This window comes from Pagrus major, chromosome 16 (genome assembly GCF_040436345.1).
Source record: "Pagrus major chromosome 16, Pma_NU_1.0".
NCBI classification, from domain to species: Eukaryota; Metazoa; Chordata; class Actinopteri; order Spariformes; family Sparidae; genus Pagrus; species Pagrus major.
Genome location: NC_133230.1, coordinates 27,286,831 through 27,305,359, shown reverse-complemented (window position 1 = coordinate 27,305,359; position 18,529 = coordinate 27,286,831). Strand labels below are relative to the sequence as shown.

Sequence of the window (18,529 nt, the reverse complement as noted above, 5' to 3'; positions counted from 1 at the left end):
AAGTAACTGTTGTCTATGCTCACCAGTGCTGGATTTAATGGTCTCTTTCCCCACAGTCTGGCCCACCAAGTCATACTGGTTGAGTCTGGATCCATCAGCCGCTACATCCACTGACTGGGAGGCATTACGTGTCCAGATGTAGGTAACCTCTGTCTTAGTGTAGGCATCTGATGCAGGGAACACACAGAGACACTGATCAACAAAACAAATCCTACAAATCCCTCTTCTTCGTATTCAATACACAATCACCTAATTAAAGCTATTGGCTCAACTTACAGAGATCAAATGGTATAATTATAAAAGAGGTATAATTACTCTCTTACACTTAGTGTAACAGCAGTCTGATAATTCTATGAAGAGTAGGCCTATAGCCTTCTCTAACTTGAAGTGTATGATAATTCAAATATTTGATTATAACATTTGTAATAATGTCACTGGTCTGTTTCATACTTGTTAAAAAACAAATGCTGGATATTATGCTTCTAACAACTTTGACAATTAAAAGAATAATAAAAACTAAATTTTAATATACAGAGATCCAAGTTAATGTTGCAGGTAACACTTAATATTAAGGTACATGTCATAAGCATTACTTAATAGGTAATTAAGTCCTTTTAAGATGACTGAGACTATATAAGTGTTAATAACAACATGATAAACAAGTTTATTTTCAGATTACTAAGACACTTATAAGAACATTAACAGTTTATACACTGCTTAAGAGTTGTTTTTATATTGCTTTATGATAGCATTCTTAATCATGCATTTATTAACAATTAACTACAGCTTTTAAAGCTAGACAATGCTTTGTTGTGCTGTGTTACATACTAAATAAAAAAAAGTAAAACAGTTTTAACATTTTTTTACATTTTTTAGAATTAGATTTTCCCCAAATCTTCACTGTAAGACTATACAGTAAACGTTTGTCAAAGAAAATGATCATCATTCATCATCTGTTGTCTCACTCAAATAATTTGACAGCAGTCCCTTAATCTGTGTGATGTCTTCTCAAGCAGGCGGAAAGTCCGCCATGTCGACTGCTGGCATTAGAGGAAAAATGCAGAGAAAAGTTCGCAGCTTGTGAACAACTTGGATAAATTTGAAGATAAGCAGATTTTTTTCCTCTGGCAAATTCGCCGTGGGACTGGTGGTGAAGAGGTTTCAGGTGAAACGTGCTGTGGCATGCAGCAATTTTCTCAACCCGCTCAGCTAACTCGCTCCATGGTGCTTACTGCACTGACTACCATTACAATGATGTTCTCTTTGAGTGCTCTACTCTGGTGAGTTAATTTATAATGTTTTTTTGGCTCAATAATTAATGCTGCATTTTATTTTCTGCATAAAATGTAGGAGCCAATGTTATTCATAGGTTTTCTACCTTAAAGTGGAAAGCAAGCGCTGTACAAGCTCTTTAGAAATGAAATGACCACAAAACTGTGGCCCACCACCATGCTTTTAATGGCCGTGCATTTCTGGGCATGTTTGTTAATTAAGAGGCATATGTCTTGGCATGTTGGTAGCTTAGAGGTGTAACTTAAGTTTGAGGTTTCACATTGTTTTTATGCAAAACCATTGCAACTTACCACGTTTGGACTTTTTGTTAGGCAAGTTAACAATAAATTAAGGCTTGTAAATTAATCAGTGTGGGAAATAACTGTGTCACAGTCTGGTTGTGGGGCTGCACGTGGTCATTAACCTGATGTCCACACTGAGTTGCAGGGATTAAGTTAAAGACATTAACATTCCTGACAACACTTTAAATTAAAAACAAACAAACAAAAAAGGGAAGTTCGGTGCAATTTTTCAAGTTTTTATTTTTTCTTTCTTGACCTGAGAGTGTAATAGCTGTCTTGTGTTTATATTTTTGTTTTGTAACACAAGTAAACATTTACTGAAGTCTGTGTTTAAAACAATGAGCATATTATTTTGAGTTAAAATGAGGCCAAGTTTTAGGCTGTGCAGTATGGATGAAGGGAATCTGCTCACACTTACAGCTGCCAAACTTGAGAGGACAGGAGTGAGAGTCCATGGGGAAGTCTTCCAGGTGCATGGGGCATTCAGCTTGAACTGTTAACCTGGCAACACACACACACACCCACACACACACACACACACACACACACACACACACACACACACACACACACACACACACACACACACACACATTGTTTAATTAAATCCTTACAAAGAACAAAATGCATTTCTTTTTCTGCATTGTAAAATGATCTGAGAATGAGACATTGTTTTGATGAATACAATGTGTCATTAAGGGCACAAGCTTGCACAAGCACAAGCTAGGAAGAGAGCAATTTTAAAATTTCACCAGGAAAATGCTCTGTTGAGTATAAAAATATCCTTTCTCCTGACATGCAGCAGCACATTAAAGAGACAGACATACAACATATAACAGCACGGACAATAAGAAGATCACGCTGAGACAAAGTAAGACTTCGGTCATTGTGTCCTGGGTAACAAAGGGCACATAGCTCGGTCAAAGCATTGACAGCCAGATGTGCCTTCCTCCAACATCTTCAGTCTATTTCTGAATAATATGCTGTCATAAAATGTGAGGTAAGAAGCTTACTGTGCATGATTGATTTTGAGTATGAAGGTTTATTCTTTTGAAGGTCCTGGATAGGACACCACTGCTTTGTTTCTATGTCCCCTTCATTATCAAAGTGACTTTGTCAACTGTAAAATCTAGTTATTGTGTTGTTACTGTGACGTTCCTGCTGACAGGTAAGTGACAGTCCACATTATGACCTTTCATGATTAGTTATTACACAAGGGCACTGTTTGGTGACTCAAGGCATAGAACACAGTGTCTGTTCCTGCTTTTTGAAGAAATGTCGTTGCTGAAACTGATCGCAATCCGTAGAGCCAGTCGGCCCCGTCAGCCTGACGGATTTTTCCTTCAAGTACAATCTTAGGTTATATCTGTACCTGGATTAGTTACTGACTTAATGCACCACCCAGCAAGCATGCTACATGACCCAAATGAAACACACCCATGATGTGACCATGCATGCTGGGTTTAGTTATTGTGCTAAATGCTAAAATGGCCATGGAAGGTCATCATACATTCACTGTGTGTGAGACCTTTCTGCTGTTTTTGATCATCCCTGTCAAGGCTCATTCAACTAAAAACCTTTTGAAGATTTTGAGAAGTGCACTAGGACAAAAAAGGCGTGAACTGGTTTTATTATGCATTGAGAATGGGAATTAGCTCACACATGACCTTCAGAAGTCACTGATTGCTGTACTGTACTGTAGGAGACTGTCAACAACCACTGCCTTATCATGTAATGCAGCTTTCTCTGTTTTGCATTACATCTTGTGTAAAAACTGTGCAGGCTCTCTTTTTGCTTCGGTGTGTGTGTTTGTGGGGTGTAGCTGCTGTCAGTTTACACCAATCAGCCTTAACATTATAATCACTGACAGGTGAAGTGAATAACATTAATTATCTTGCTATAAAGGCACCTGTCAGTGGATGGGATATATTAGGCAGCAAGTGAACATTTTGTCTTCAAAGTTAATGTGTTGGAAGCAGGACAAATGGGCACGCATAAGGATCTGAGCGACTTTGACAAGGGCCAAGGGAGAACAACCAGTGACAGGGTCATAGGCACCCAAGGCTCACTAATGTGTGTGGGGAGCAAAGGCTAGTCCGTGTTGTCCAATCCCACGGAAGACCTTCTGTAGCACACATTGCTGAAAAAGCTTATGCTGTTTCTGATAGAAAGGTGTCAGAACACACAGTGCATCATAGTGACGACTGGATTAAAAGTTAGTAGCCTATCTTCACGGAAGTCTTTGCCTGCACATGTGTGATTCTAGTCTTTTAATAGGGATTTGACTGCAATTGTCTTCCTAGATCCTAGTAATTTTTATTGGATCTTTTGCCCGGATAAAGGATTAAGTCATTGGACTCGGATCTTAGCTGGATTTTAACTGTGGACTTAGCAAGGTCTGTTTATAGCCAGTTTCTAATGAGCACTTTTGACACTTTAATCATTGCTATATGTAGTGTCTGCCAGCCGGCTTACTTAAAGTTACTTACAGGACATCAGACTGTTGAAACAGGTTCTAAGAAGCAAGGACTAGTTGATCATGGGTGTTTCATCCATAGCAGCTGCTCAATCAACTCTCCATATTGAACACTTCCCGTGATGTTGGCTCATCAACCAACTGTTCAGCTGCTGTCCCACTCGGTGATGCCACCCTTATCTGGTCCAGATCAGCCAGGACCAGGGGGGGAACCAATTCTTTCAACTGGTGCCCTGGTCCTGAATGATGACATCTGGCCCACCCTTGGGGCTAAACCCAAGGTCCAAGCCTGCTCCACTCCATGCAACTCTGAGCCGTGGGTCCACATCAGGAGCAGCAAAGGTCGGGCTAAAGGCTCTTTCCAGCTGTGCACTTCTGACAAGCTGCCACTGAGCAATAAATTCTAAGCACTGAGGATAGACTGCACTCTTCACAGCTGGGTGACCATCCATTCTCCACTCCCAGGCTAGTTGGTGGCTCTCCTGGTTGTTGGCAGACTGAACTCAACTGTGGCTGTAGGCGTGATTTTAGTCTGAGGGGCTGCTTGGGTGGCGGTCACCACAGGGGCTTGAATCTTGGCTTTGTCTCTCTCTCTTGTTTGGACAACTCCCCCAGCTGTAGCTGTGTTAGTTTATTGGCCAGCTGTATATTAATTTCTTCCTCCTGACATTTTCCTTTCTTGTGGTTTTCCACGTGATGAATCAGTCCATTTTAATCTGGCCCACAGTGTTGTCTAGCCTCTTTTGCACTCCTTCTGGCATGGCTTTCTTCACCTCCAGTGAAAAGGCTCTGAGTAGTGGTATTTGAATTCCAGGCGCTCCCAGTCTCATCCATCAATCTTTGCTGCTAGTTGGAGGGGCACTTGTCATCCTTTAGTACCTCTGCTTCCAGCTTTGATGGATCCAATTTTTCTGGGTAATGTTTTCTGAGTTTGGCAGTGTCCACCAAATTCCACATCCTCAATTGTATTTCCAGTCACCAAAGCTGGTATTGTGCTGCATGGAAAATATCTTCAGTGGTGTACTTACCAGTCTCATCATGCATGAGTAGAGCATTTAAATCTCCTAGCACCAGTCTTAACCCTGCCATGCTTTCCTCCAGTGCCTTTATTCACTTGTTTGCTCCATCTGTGAGGGCAGGCAACCCTCCTGCCAGGCCTATCATGTTCATAATGGACCACAGCAATTACCAAGTTTGGCCTGGCCCCATAATTTTAAGAGGATACATGCCATCTCCTCCTCTGCCCCCGTGTCATCTCTTATGTTGAGCCAATTAGGGTCAGATATCCCGTTAGGGGGCAATTCAATAGTCTGGTTTTCTCGACCTGCTTCCCATTTCTCAATTCCATGTAGTCCTCATCCCTGCGATTTGTATGACTGATGCTGTGATGATCCTAATGTAGTGCTGGTGGTTCTCTCCTCTCCTCGTTGTCCTCTGTTTCTAGAGTGCTATGGAGTCGAATGTGATATTTTTTCAACTATTCTGTCTCCTCACCATAGTAGTATGGTCCCCTCGTAGATCCACCACAGGCGTTGGTGCATTTGTTATGACAGAGTTTTTTCATCCTGACGTGGATTTGGGTGTGCTCGATCTATGCTAGGTTTTACCAAATGCTGGCAGGTTTCTCCTGAGTTATTCCTTCCTGCACCTGATAATCACTTATGTCTTGCTCTGGGCTGAGGACAGAAGCTCTTGGGGCTCCTGGTTTTATACTGATGAAGATTCTGAGGAGTCTCCACCTCTTTTCTTTAAAACCTTTCTCTAAGATGTGTTTTTAATAGTGTCTTACTTATCCTGGGACAGGGACAGGGACTTTCCAAACTGTGGCATGCCTGGGCATGCCTGATTCCATTATTTCTGGGCCTTTCCACAGTATTTTTAAGAAAAGATTTCTCACAGAAATACATATGATTGCAAATACCGTCCTTTTACATGCATTTTATATAATTTTTTTTACAGCAGTCAGCCTATTTTTAACCCATTTTCCTGCTGTGCTTAAGTTTGGTAATTTCTCCCATTAATCTCCCGTTTTCATAGTGATACAGATCAAATGGGGGTGTCTTATTGTCTGTGCGGTATATGTGTTGTGGAACCTGGCAACCCAACCCAGAGGCAGAGGTGAGCATGCGCAAATAACCCTATTTGTCAGTCATCCCAAAGCTTGCTAAGCACTCCACTACACTCAGTTTGCCACTGGAAATGAATGAAACCAGTGCCAAGAAGAAGAAGAACTTGCTGCAAGACTTTCCTCTTTGTTGACAATTGTCTATCTCACTTATGCGGGGCATAACCTCATGCTTTTAATCACGCCATCATATAAAAAAGAACACTGCTTCATTACTGGGTGCTAACATTAGTAGTGCTTTATAGGCTAACATTAAAAAGTACCCTGCTAGTCTGTACTGATATGAGAGGAGCCGTACCAAGCTAAATTTCAGGCATCATATGCCATCAAAGAGGTGGAATGCAACATTGAAATACATCAAAATGCATGACTGTCAAATCAACAATAACAATGTAACCCTAGCTAGTTACCAGGACATCAGCAAACTAGTAGTGATTGTTTTATGCTTGTTATAAAGAAAATGACCATAATACATTGAAACGACACAGAGCTCTCATAATCCATGTAACCATAACACAGGGCTAGGACTAAGTGGTAGGGTCAAGGGGTGTATTAGGATTGGGCTCTCATAGCTCTCATTAGTATCATGGTTGGTCATTTATTGTAGGTCACTACTACTTCAGTCAAAAAGTGAGTCCACAGTAATATTGAATATCTTGGATGGATCACACATCACCAAAATATGGACTGGCCTTTTAAGTTAAAACAGACACAAATACCCCAATCTGGCACATATTATGTAATTGCCTCATGTTGAACGAAGGTGTGTCTAAAAGCCATGACCCCACTGCGGTCAGTATGTCACCTTCCCTGGAGATACAAAGCCCCTGTCAGATTTACAGGTTGTAAGTTTGACCCCTGCTGATGGCAGCACCCTGTAGAGTTAAAAGTGCAAAAAAAAAATACAGACACTCGCAGGTGCTCCCAATCTGCTGATTCAGGCTGCAAAACACAGACCACTCTCCCTCTCACTTTCTCAGTTTTTAACTGCTCCTCCTCAAACCTACAGTTTGGATGCATCAACAAAGAAAATGAGAGGATTACAGAAGACTAATAGAGAGTTTTGTCCCATGGTGCAACAGACACTTGAAGCTCAATATCAGCAAGACCAAAGAGCTGGTGGTCAACTACTGGATGGAAGAGGAGGTCCTGTCCTGGTTATCATCCAGGGAGAGAAACTGGAGAGGGTACACTCATGTTAGTACCTCAGGCTCCAAATCAATAAAAAAACGGAATATTCAGGGTGGGACAGAGAGCACTGTTCTTCCTGAGGGAACTCAGAAGACCTTCAGTAGCCTGTTGCACATTAAGATCAATCAATCTGTACTGTCAGTGCACTGATCTTTCCTGTGTTGTGCTGGGGTCGGTGGCGTCATAGCTGGTGAGGCCAACTCAATAAGTTAATAAGCTCTGTTGTTGGGATGGAACCGGACAACTGGAACTAGACTCCTGTGCTGTTTTTCCACCACGTTTTTTTTTAGCTGCGCTGAGTCAAACAGAGCCGTGCTGATTTGCTTTTCTATCACCAGTTTTACTGCTCCGAGTTAAGCTGAGCCATGCTGGCAATGGAACTGCTCTGGAGTAGGGCCAAGATGCGCCCGCCCCGCCTCCGAGCAGGTTGTGTTGACATCTCACGACTTGAATCGATACTCATGTCAACTCATGTCTGTGCAGGAAACCTGAGAGAAAGATGTTTTTAAAAGTCAGTGTGTTCAGCTCTCAGTACTTTTGTAGCTTCTAACTGAATCTCTTTGGCTCCTCTCGTCCTGTTTGTTCTTCCAAACATCTGCTGTGTTTTACGGTTTCATCATGTTTTCTTTCAGCTGTTTTGGGAGTCATGTTTAGGCACAGCAGGTGAAAATGCAATGTTTCCTAAAATGACTAAATAACGGGGGGCTTTTATTGTGAAGAAGTTAAACTGAGTAGAACCACATCGACAGATGTTATCGACAAACGGCAATGGATAATCCCTCTCAACCTCTCCATAATGGGTTATGGTTAGGGTTGGGGGTTAACATCACTGCAAAAGATGTCATGTGCATAAAAATGTCAGTCAGTGTTTTGTCTGTGATGATCAGTGTTGGTTGTCGTTACTTGCACGTTACTGTTATCTACTGAGAGAAGTAGCATGTTAGAGTACTTTAGAGTTACCAAAAATTACGGTGAAACCCCTTTGCGACTCATTGCGCGTGTCGGTTATATTTTCCAGACAGTGTGTAGCCAGCTGTACATGTACCTTTGAATGTATTGACTCTACCGCCATTTTGTAGCCTTCTTTACGGCCCACAATCAGTAACTCTGCAGCCTAATAATAGGAATGACAGAAGCAATATAACATTTACAGCTCTTTATTTTGCTAACAATCTGACAGTGACTGGGCAGAGGCATTCAGTATTAGGCACAGCTGTTTCAATGAAAACAATATAACACGGGCTCTGCAGGCCTAGTATATGATGTTTAAAAATGCAACTAATGAACCCATAAACTAAGAGTGCTTACATAGAAACGATAAAAGCACAAATACAATGAAAGTGCATGTTTTTTTTTTTTTTCAAAACATATTCCTACACACAAACTATAAAAGTTAATGTAGGCTTTTCAAACACACAGACTCACCCAACCAATGTTCTGTTCTCTGTAGTTTAGTTTAGTTTTTAAAATTACTGATTATAAAGCAGGAGAAGAAGTTTTCCAAAATGTTTGTCTGACAGACTGTTCCTCTTGGGGTTAAGGGCAGGACTTCCAAGGGTAGCTCCCATGCTTTGAATTGTGGGCGGGAGTATTTTTTTAAACAGACATCTTGGGGCACATGTCAGATTTTATGAACTTGCTGGGAAGCACGAACTAGACAAGACTCACACTGAGCATGACTTCTGCCTCACAACAACAACTAATCACGTCAGCCATTTTCAGCCGAAGCTGACGTCTGCAGCCATAAATAATAACTGTTACAGCAAGCCCAGCTAATCAGCAAAGATCTGAGGAGGTGCTGTCGACTTTGCCGTCCAACTCTGAGAAAGGTGTATGCAGCAGAGTCAATAGATGCCTTATCTTAAAGCTGCCATGTGAAAACATTATTATTGTAGATTACAACAAATGTGAAAGGCACTGCAGATGGATGAATGTTTTGTTTTTGTAATTTTTATGTACTGAGGTACAGATTTTGAAAAGCTTTTATTTTGTAGACTGTCTGATTATTGGAAGGACTTTCTGAATAAAAGGGGAATTTAAATGATGAAAAAGTAGCCATGTGCAGTAATAAAGATCATTGCGGATGCCATACACTGAGAGGTATCAAGATGGATCGCGATGCGTCGAGAATTGTTTTGCATTCGAATCGCTGACAGCTGAATCATAATTGTGAGGCTAATGAAGATTCACACCTCTAGTTACGGATTACTTTTATGAAAAACAAACTAAACAACAAGTTAGTTCTTGAGTTGTAGCACTAACGTGTTACATTACATTACAACAAAAAAGTAATCCAAGTACCCCAACGGATTACTTTGTAACAAGTTACCCCCAACACTGGTGATGATCCAGTGTTAGTATATATATAAAGAACAATAATGAATCAAATATGGACCATTGGAAGACTCCACAGGACACAGGTGTCTAGGATTAGCTAGAATCACCACAATGAATGACATGAAAAATATTTTGCAGATGTGATTAAAATCAACGTTCTATTCAATGTTTAGCACTATACTAGTGAAACCGAATAGGAATTCTGTATGCAGCTATAAAACCTGGATGACTGAACATTTCATATCACTAGTTGTAATAACTATACAACCAGCTACCTCATGGTGTAGAGCAGGGTCCCATCCTCCATAATCCTCAGCAGCTTGTTGGGCATGGTCATGTTGTGGGCCACAGATTTCTTGCCATTATGGAAGAAGGTGTCAGGGGTCCAGATCTTACTGGCCATCAGATTGTTGAGAGGCAGAATGTTCATTGGTCCATGGAACTTCAATCGCTCATCCTTCCAACTCTGACGGAAGAAAACATCTACAGTGTACTCCTGAAAGAGACACAGAGCAGGGACCACAATGTTAAAAAGAGCCATGTTTGCATATAATGACTTGTCACAAACACAGGTAACTGATCAACTTCATGATCAATGAATGTCTCAACATCAAGCAGCATCTTTATCCCTCTTCTTCATCTCCTTTCTGACCCTAGAATTGGAGGATTGGGGGGATGGATAAGATTTTCTGTCCACCAAGCACATTCACGTTATGCAGTGACTGGCCAGATGTGTGTGATGGACAAACCATCTGAAACTGTGCACTATTATCCCCATTTTCAAATCAAATTAAGTTTTACTGTCTATTGTCACGTCAAGTTTAATTACATGTGACTTTTAGAAAAATGAAACAATATAACCACTACACAATATTATATGGGAAATGAGGTGTGATAATAGCATTGGTGTGACAGAAATATATGGCAGGTGGATGAATCATAAAACATTAATTATAAAGTATTTGCAAAGTCCTCTGTACAGTCACTGGTTAAAGGTGCAAGTTGTAAGGAATGGCCAGAATTCAAAGGTAGCTCCAAAACTAGAGTGGGCAGCAACTTCTAACTGCTGGTCACTCTACTCTTAGCTGTAGCTATCTTTGGCTGTAGTGACAATAGTCTGCCTGGGTCGCTGCCATGGATCACCTGGGTAGTCACCATGCTGAGCAGTGCTCTTGTGGACATGGCTGGACACCAGACTGGGACTGAACACAGCCTCCAAGACCGACAGCGGTCAGTACGAACACAGGCAATATAATGTAGTTTGGAGGCGATTTACAGCAGCTCTGATCAGGAAGGACTCTGGGGGATGGGACATGGCAGGCGGGGCCAGGAGAGGCATAAAGATGCAGAGGAGAGAGAGAGTCCAGCATCAGCAGCGGGTGAAAATGAGAGTGTGGAGCTGGAATGTTTTTACATCTTTTTCGGTGAATTGAGGATTTATTTCGACCAAACCAGAGGTGATGGTGGAAAGATAAAATATAACTCACCAAAACATTCTTAGTTTAAATGAAGTGTGTTTAAAGATGAGTTACAGGAAACTTGGATTCAGAAGTCAAATCATTGGAACTGAGAACTAAGGTATACATGTTCTCGTGTGTAAACTTTTTTTTTTAAACACTGTAAATATCAAAATCACAATATGACCAAGATCGATACAAAATTGAAGAAGCTGGAACTGCTTCTGCAATTTTGCAGAAGCTGCAATTTTATGATTAAAATGTATAATGAAGCACTGTAGTGCTGCAGACAATTCCTGGTCTACAAATGTTCTCCAGTAATCATATTTGTTTGGTACAGGCACCAACAAATGTCACATTGTCATTTTTTTCAGGGAAAATAAAAATTGTGATGCACAAGTTATCCCCACAAATCATGAATCATATCCCAATTGTATTATCTGTCAAAGCAATTGCAATATGTTTTTTTTTTCATTTAATTTTTCTTTTTTTAACCATATTGTTAAAATCATATATCAAGTACCACACAGTCCCATGGTTGGTCTGCTTGTCTTTCACGTGATACGTATAGCCTATGAATCAATGGCACAAGATTCCCCAAGAGATACTGTGTCTCTGAATGTTGTCTATTCTATCCATCAGCTTATAAGTGGGTCCAACAAACACTGACAGACTTTGTCTTGTTCAGTCAAGAAATATTTATGGGCAGAGTCGCCCAAACCAACCCGAAATCACCCTTATTTGTGTCTAGTCATGCAGATACAGTTTTAGTGGCCAGATATTTTAATACGTGATTCATGCAACTACTCCAAAACAATGAGGTCAATTTGTGATGCTCACATTATGAAGAAAAGTTAAAACAATAAATAAATAAAATATTAAAATAATAAATAATAATAAATGAAGATTTATTTTCACAAAACAGTGTCTCTTCATGCTGTAAACTGTTTTAAACTACTTTCTATGTCTGCATTAGTACAGACTTTTTTAAAGTTGAGCAGGATCATCTCACTAACATTGAGTAATACCTTGTCTATTAATATAATAGATGTATAATAGAAGGATTTTTCTGTGTTTTCTTTGAAAACATCCATATGTGGTACATTGTGTTTTCAAATCATTCATGTCCTGTTATCCTGGTGTGTTCTCAGCTTCAGACAGAGTTCATTGCGTGTTCGTGACCTGGCCAAGCAGCACCTGGACGGGTGCGGACCTGTCGGTCACAGATCCAGCTGGTCCCTGAGGCAAAGTGTCAGCCACAGTTTACATCAACATCAATCCCTCCAGCCGAGTGGAAACATCACTCTCTCGTTCTGTCTCTCTCATTACAGTATATGTAGATCCACATTTTCATTGGACTGCACAGGAGGTTCCAGCAGTGTGTCAGCAAATCTGTGCCAGAACAAACTCTGATGAGTTAGGTGTCCTACTGTCATGTCTTTGATTTTGGTGCTGCAAGCAGCAATGTTTAAATGATGGCTTCTGAGGAAACAAAGGGAATACTTTATTATAAAATCCACTAGTAATTTAAATATCATGAGCTCAAAATGAACTATAATTATCTTCTTAACACTGTGTAAGCCTGAGCAGTCTGGTTAACCATCCCTTCTTTCTTCAGTCGGTATCAACACACAATTAATCCTCTTGAAGCCAATCATTTTCTTGAGGTTCCAAAAACAAAATGAAACCATCAGTTTCTTATTCAAATAAGAACATAGACTATGTTTATTCAGAGTGTAATAGTACATGTATTTGTCCTGAACCATCACATCTGTCACACTTTGGCAAGAGCTTCTGGTCAGCTTTCTGGTCCACACTCCAATCCAAGGTGCTACAATAGGTACACAAAGGTACACAATAAAATAAGTCAAAGAACTGTGGTGAGGTCAAATGAGAATGCTTCTTTTAAATCAGCTGTGTAGGAGAATTTCAGAGAGCGAGTGTTGGATTGGAGGAGGACGACGAGGTTTGTCTGTGTTCTTAAGGAGCCTGGAGGACACTAGGAGGAACAAAGTGCAACTTAAACTACTGTCTGTTTAAATTAAATAAAAATAAAATTAATGTTATGCATTTGGGATTTTCAATTCCTTCTTTTCTGTTGTATATGTCTGAATACGTACCATCATACTTGTACTCAAACTGTGACCCCAAAACCAAGGTATGTATCAAACCATGACTTCCGTCTGCTATCACACTCTTAATGTTTATGTTTGTATTTGTGTAACAGACTGTGAATATGACATTGTTGTAGTGAGCAGGTCCAGGTGGCTCAACAAAGTGTGTCACTTTAACATGAGAGACCACAGTTTGTTCTAACAACAGTCAATGGTGCTTTCTTTTAACCACACTATAGTATTTAAAGAAAGAACCTAGATTTACCATAACCTGGATGACTGAGAACCTTCATCAACATGTCGCTTACCATTTTGGGAAGAATGCCCTTCAATTGGTACGGGAGTATGAAAGAACATCCAGGAAGCTGGCTGATTACTGGAACCACCTGCGCTTCAACTTGAGATGCAGGCAACACAGGATAATTCCTAAGAGCTTACGCCTGGGTTCCAGCGTGAAAGGACACAGGGCCACAAGGATCCTTCAGAGGGCTCAAAACCAGCAACTCAATGAAAGAGTGCAACAGATTAATTTCACCATCGATGCACTCACTGCTAAGACTGACCAGACATTTGAGGAACTAACATCACTGCTACCATGCAGTGTCCTGGAAAATGTCTCCAAGTTTGTTGAGAAGGCACAAGCATCACAACACACTAGAGGTAAGGAATGGAAGACACAAAAATTCCAAACTTTCCAGGCAACTCACATAGAACAGAAGTTCTTACCTGGAGAAATAAGGACATCAACAACACAGCACATCCAGACATACAAGATAAGTGGGTGAAAAACTTGTCCAACAGACAACTCACCCAACCAGAAAAGGATGTTCTTGCCAAAGGACTGAACTTTGCAGTAGCTCCAGAGCAGATACCAGTAGTAGATCTCATCACAGCAACAGAGTCACCCATCAGAAACAACAAGCTGGCAGACACAGAGGCAGAACAGCTATGGTTGAAGGTATCAGCCACTCTTGCTAATGCAAAAGCATCCCCCTCCAACCTGACTACTGAGGAAAGGAAGGCCCTGGCATTACTCAAAGGAGACCAGAACATAACCATCTTGCCAGCAGACAAAGGTAGATGCACTGTAGTGCTAAACACAGCAGACTACTACACCAAAGTCACTGATCTTCTTAGTGATACTAACACCTATGAGACTCTGAGGCAAGATTCTACCAATAGCTACAAAAAGAAGGTTATAGAATATCTACAAAAACTAGAAAAGGACAAAGCCATTGACAGGCCATTATATTACCGACTGTACCCCGGGGAAGCCATCCCATGTATCTATGGACTCCCCAAGATACACAAGGAAGGAGCACCACTCAGACCCATCATCAGCAGCATCAACTCAGTTACCTATAACATATCCAAGCACTTAGCCAGTATCCTAGTTCCTTTGGTCTGTAACACTCACCACCACATCAAAAACTCACAGGATTTCACCAGCAAGGTGAGAGAGATAACAGTGGACCCAGACGAAACAATGGTTTCTTACGATGTCACATCACTTTTTACATGCATTCCCACTCAAGAAGCTGTTAAGATGGTGAAGAAATGCCTGCTACAGGACAGAACTTTGTCCAGCAGGACCAACTTCACCCCAGATCACATTTGTGCCTTACTTGATCTCTGTCTGACGACCACCTACTTCCAGTACAGTGAAAGCTTCTACAGACAGTAGCACGGCTGTGCCATGGGCTCACCGGTGTCCCCAATAGTGGCCAACCTCTACATGGAAAAAGTTGAGAGCAGAGCCTTGATTACCTTCACAGGAACTGCTCCTAGCCACTAGTTCAGGTATGTGGACGACACCTGGGTCAAAATCAGAGCAAGGGAAGTGGAAGCCTTCACAGAACATTTAAATGCTGTGGACAATAACATCAGAACAAGTTCACACAGGAAGATGTCAGAGGAGACGGTCTGCCCTTCTTGGACTGTGCAGTACACACTGAAGAAGACAGAAACCTCAACATTGAGGTATACAGAAAACCTACACACACAGATCAATACTTGCTGTTCGACTTTCATCACCCACTGGAGCACAAGCTGGGGGTCATCAGAACCCTAATCCATCGGGCTGAGACTGTGCCCACTAAGTCAGGGGGGAAAGAGAAGGAACAGAAGCACACCAGGGGAACACTTAAAACCTGTGGCTACCCAAACTGGACCTTTGTCAAAACCGCTAAAAGATCCAGAGCAGACAGAGAGGAGGAGACGAGAAAGGATAACAACATTGTCATTCCCTATGTCACAGGAACATCTGAGAAACTCAGGAGGATCTTCAATAAACATCATATCCCGGTTCACTTTAAACCTACCAACACACTAAGGCAGAAACTTGTCCATCCTAAGGACAAACACCCAGGCATAAACAGTAATGTAATGTCATTTATGCTGTTCAATGCAGCCAGGACTGCACAGATTTGTACATTGGGGAGACAAAACAACCTCTCCATAAATGAATGGCACAACACCAGGAGGGCCAACTCCTCAGGTCAAGACTCCGCTGTCCACTTACATCTTAAGGAGAAAAATCATTCCTTTGAGGACAGCAATGTAAACATCTTGGCCCGAGAAGACAGATGGAATCTGCAGAGGAATCCATCTATGTCAAACTGGAACGACCGTCTTTGAATAGCGGAGGTGGCCTAAGACATTACTTATCACCCACCTACAATGCAGTACTGAGTTCCCTCCCCAGACAGCTTAACAACCATTCACACCTGGGCTCACCTAGCATCAGCAACCCACATGAAGGCCAGTTTGACCAACCACCCACAAGTGGCCCTAACGACTCTGAAACTCAGAGCTCACACGTGTCCTTAACGACTCTGTAAGAACACACCCACACAGAGTTTAAAAGCCAGCCTACTCCTCTCCAGTTAGTTAGAACTGAAGAAGCTTCTTGGATGAGAGGTGAAACATCTTCAAGAAACTGAAACAAGTCCAGTTGCCTACGATACAGCACCTAGATTGGGATCTTTAAGCTAACATAAAGGCGTCCTGAGTTTCCTCAAAAACAAATAAAAGATATGTTCACATTCATGTGTGTCCTTGAGACCTAATAAATGTGTCAAGTGCATTAAGTACATGCATATGAAATCATTCCACAGGTTTCAGATGGGAAAGGGGGTAAAATAATGGGGCCTGATGGAATTTATAACAAGACAAAAGTAATACCAGGACCAGAAAATAAATGAATTAGGGCTGAGCAGAACAGAAACACAGTGTAACTGTTGTGTAGCTGGACAGACTATTGGGCAAAGACTGGAACACTAAATTATTTAACGTTCTATAACATCCTTATAGGCAGACGCGGATTAATGCACAGGCTTCCCTAGGCTGCAGCCTAGGGGCCCCACGTGTGGAGGGGCCCTGGCGTCACAGCCGTGGGGGACTTTTAAAACAAGGTGATTTCATCCCCCCGACTTTCTCCTAAGGTATTAAACCGCTTGCCCGCACTCGCGGTGTACCAGCGTACTAAAATGGAGCGCACCTCAGTCCCCTATACATGAAAACCCATTGGCCAAGTTAGATTGATTGACAGCCATCAAGCCAATCACAGCCATTTGACCAAACCCACTAGTCCTGGCCCCCCGGGAAAGTAAACACGTACATGCTAACACGGAGCTGCCGTCACTCGCTGCCGCAGACAGCGAACAGAGCAGAGGTATGAAACGGTTATTTAACTCGTTAATAATGTAGGATTGTGTCTGTAAATAACTAAACTGTGTCTTGCTTTGTGGCATGTCCGCTAATATTAAGCAAGCCAGGTGGCAAAAAAAAGTTAATGCAAGCCAGGTAAAGTTAATGGTAACTGACAGATAGTTTTCTAGAGACAGCCACTGATTTTGATATTATTCAACATTATCATTATTCTTTTTGTTAGGAATGCCAAACAGGAAGAGGCAGCAGAAGATTGACTTGGAGTTATGTGACAGGAGGGAAACAGAAAGCTAGCTTTCAATCCATAAATGCACTAGTTCAATTTTATGGTAGTACATTCATATTCTTGCATTGATGCCATGTAGGTGTTCATTTACGTAACTTAAAGCTATTTGTTGGAGCTTAAAACCTTCTTTTCAATGAAGAAAATCTCCTACATCAACTCATCCCTGTTACTGCTCTCAGAAACTAGAAAAGAATAGAAATGAAGACAATGAAATGCAATAAAACTATTAAAATCTTAAATAATAAGAGGAATAAAATAATATAGAGTACAATAAAGGCTAGGATGAAAGATTAGTTAAAACAGATTAGAACAACAAAATATATGTAAAATAATTAATAAAAAAACAGATAAAAGAACAACAAAAGAATTGAATGTTTCCTAATCAAAATCAAGGCTGTTTGTTCTAAGTTTACATAAAATATTTCAACACTTCCATGTTCAGGAATATTAACATTGAGTTCTTTATGTAGGATGTTTCTGAGGAAGGGAAGTTCAGGAGTCAGGACAAAGGAGAGCATGGAGAAGATGAGGGAGAGAACAGGAGAGAAGTTGGAGAGAAGACAAGAGGGGGAGAACACAGGAGAAGAGAGGGAGAACACAAAAGAAGGAGAAGGGGAGAACATGAGAGGAGGAGAGGGAGATAACACAAGAGAAGACGGAGGAACACAGTGTTCTTGCCAATTTCACTCACTCACACTTGTTCTTTAATAAGACATATACATTAATTTCTTAATACCATGGTATGTGATTGCTTGTGAATATATAATATCTTAGGTTAAAGAGCGTTGTGTTATAATGTACATTTTGAATGCAATATTATTGGCATATCCTAGTGAAGAAAATCTAATATCTATATGCATCGCATTAGTTTTGGAGACTGAAACAGGGGCCAAAGGTGGTTGTGGTGCTCATGTGCTACCCCAGAACCCCCCCAAATTTAAAATTGCTGCTCCACCCCTGTGGAGGGGTCCTTGAATTGGTCAGATTATTTTTTAGAAATTTAAATACACTTGTATAATTATGGTACTGGTATGGAAAAATTCATTGACCTCTATTGGTCCATGGGGTAATAAACAAACAAAACAGCACTGATTGGGCAGACATGGGTCACCTCATCCAATCAAGCTCATCGATTTGATTTGACCTACCTGTGTGCTAACTGGAGTGTGTGTGGATCATGTTTGCCAAATATTCTCCTGCACTGTTACACATGGTGCAAAATTAATTTTTTTCTGGGAGAGCATGATGCATAAGGGGGGGCCCACATAAAAAATAGCCTAGGGGCCCATGACTACCTTAA

The 18,529-nt window shown here is 41.1% G+C and overlaps 1 protein-coding gene across 1 annotated transcript in view; it reads right to left on the bottom strand.

Moving 5' to 3' along the window:
• Positions 1-18,529, bottom strand: part of gabra2a (gamma-aminobutyric acid type A receptor subunit alpha2a) — a 44,986-nt gene that overhangs the window by 8,903 nt on the left and 17,554 nt on the right. Inside the window, exons 4-6 of the mRNA XM_073483677.1 lie at positions 9,979-10,199; positions 1,993-2,075; positions 24-167 (exon numbers count right to left, since the gene is read on the bottom strand). Of these exons, the coding sequence (XP_073339778.1) occupies positions 24-167; positions 1,993-2,075; positions 9,979-10,199 (448 nt within the window). The remainder of the gene's footprint in view (positions 1-23; positions 168-1,992; positions 2,076-9,978; positions 10,200-18,529) is intronic.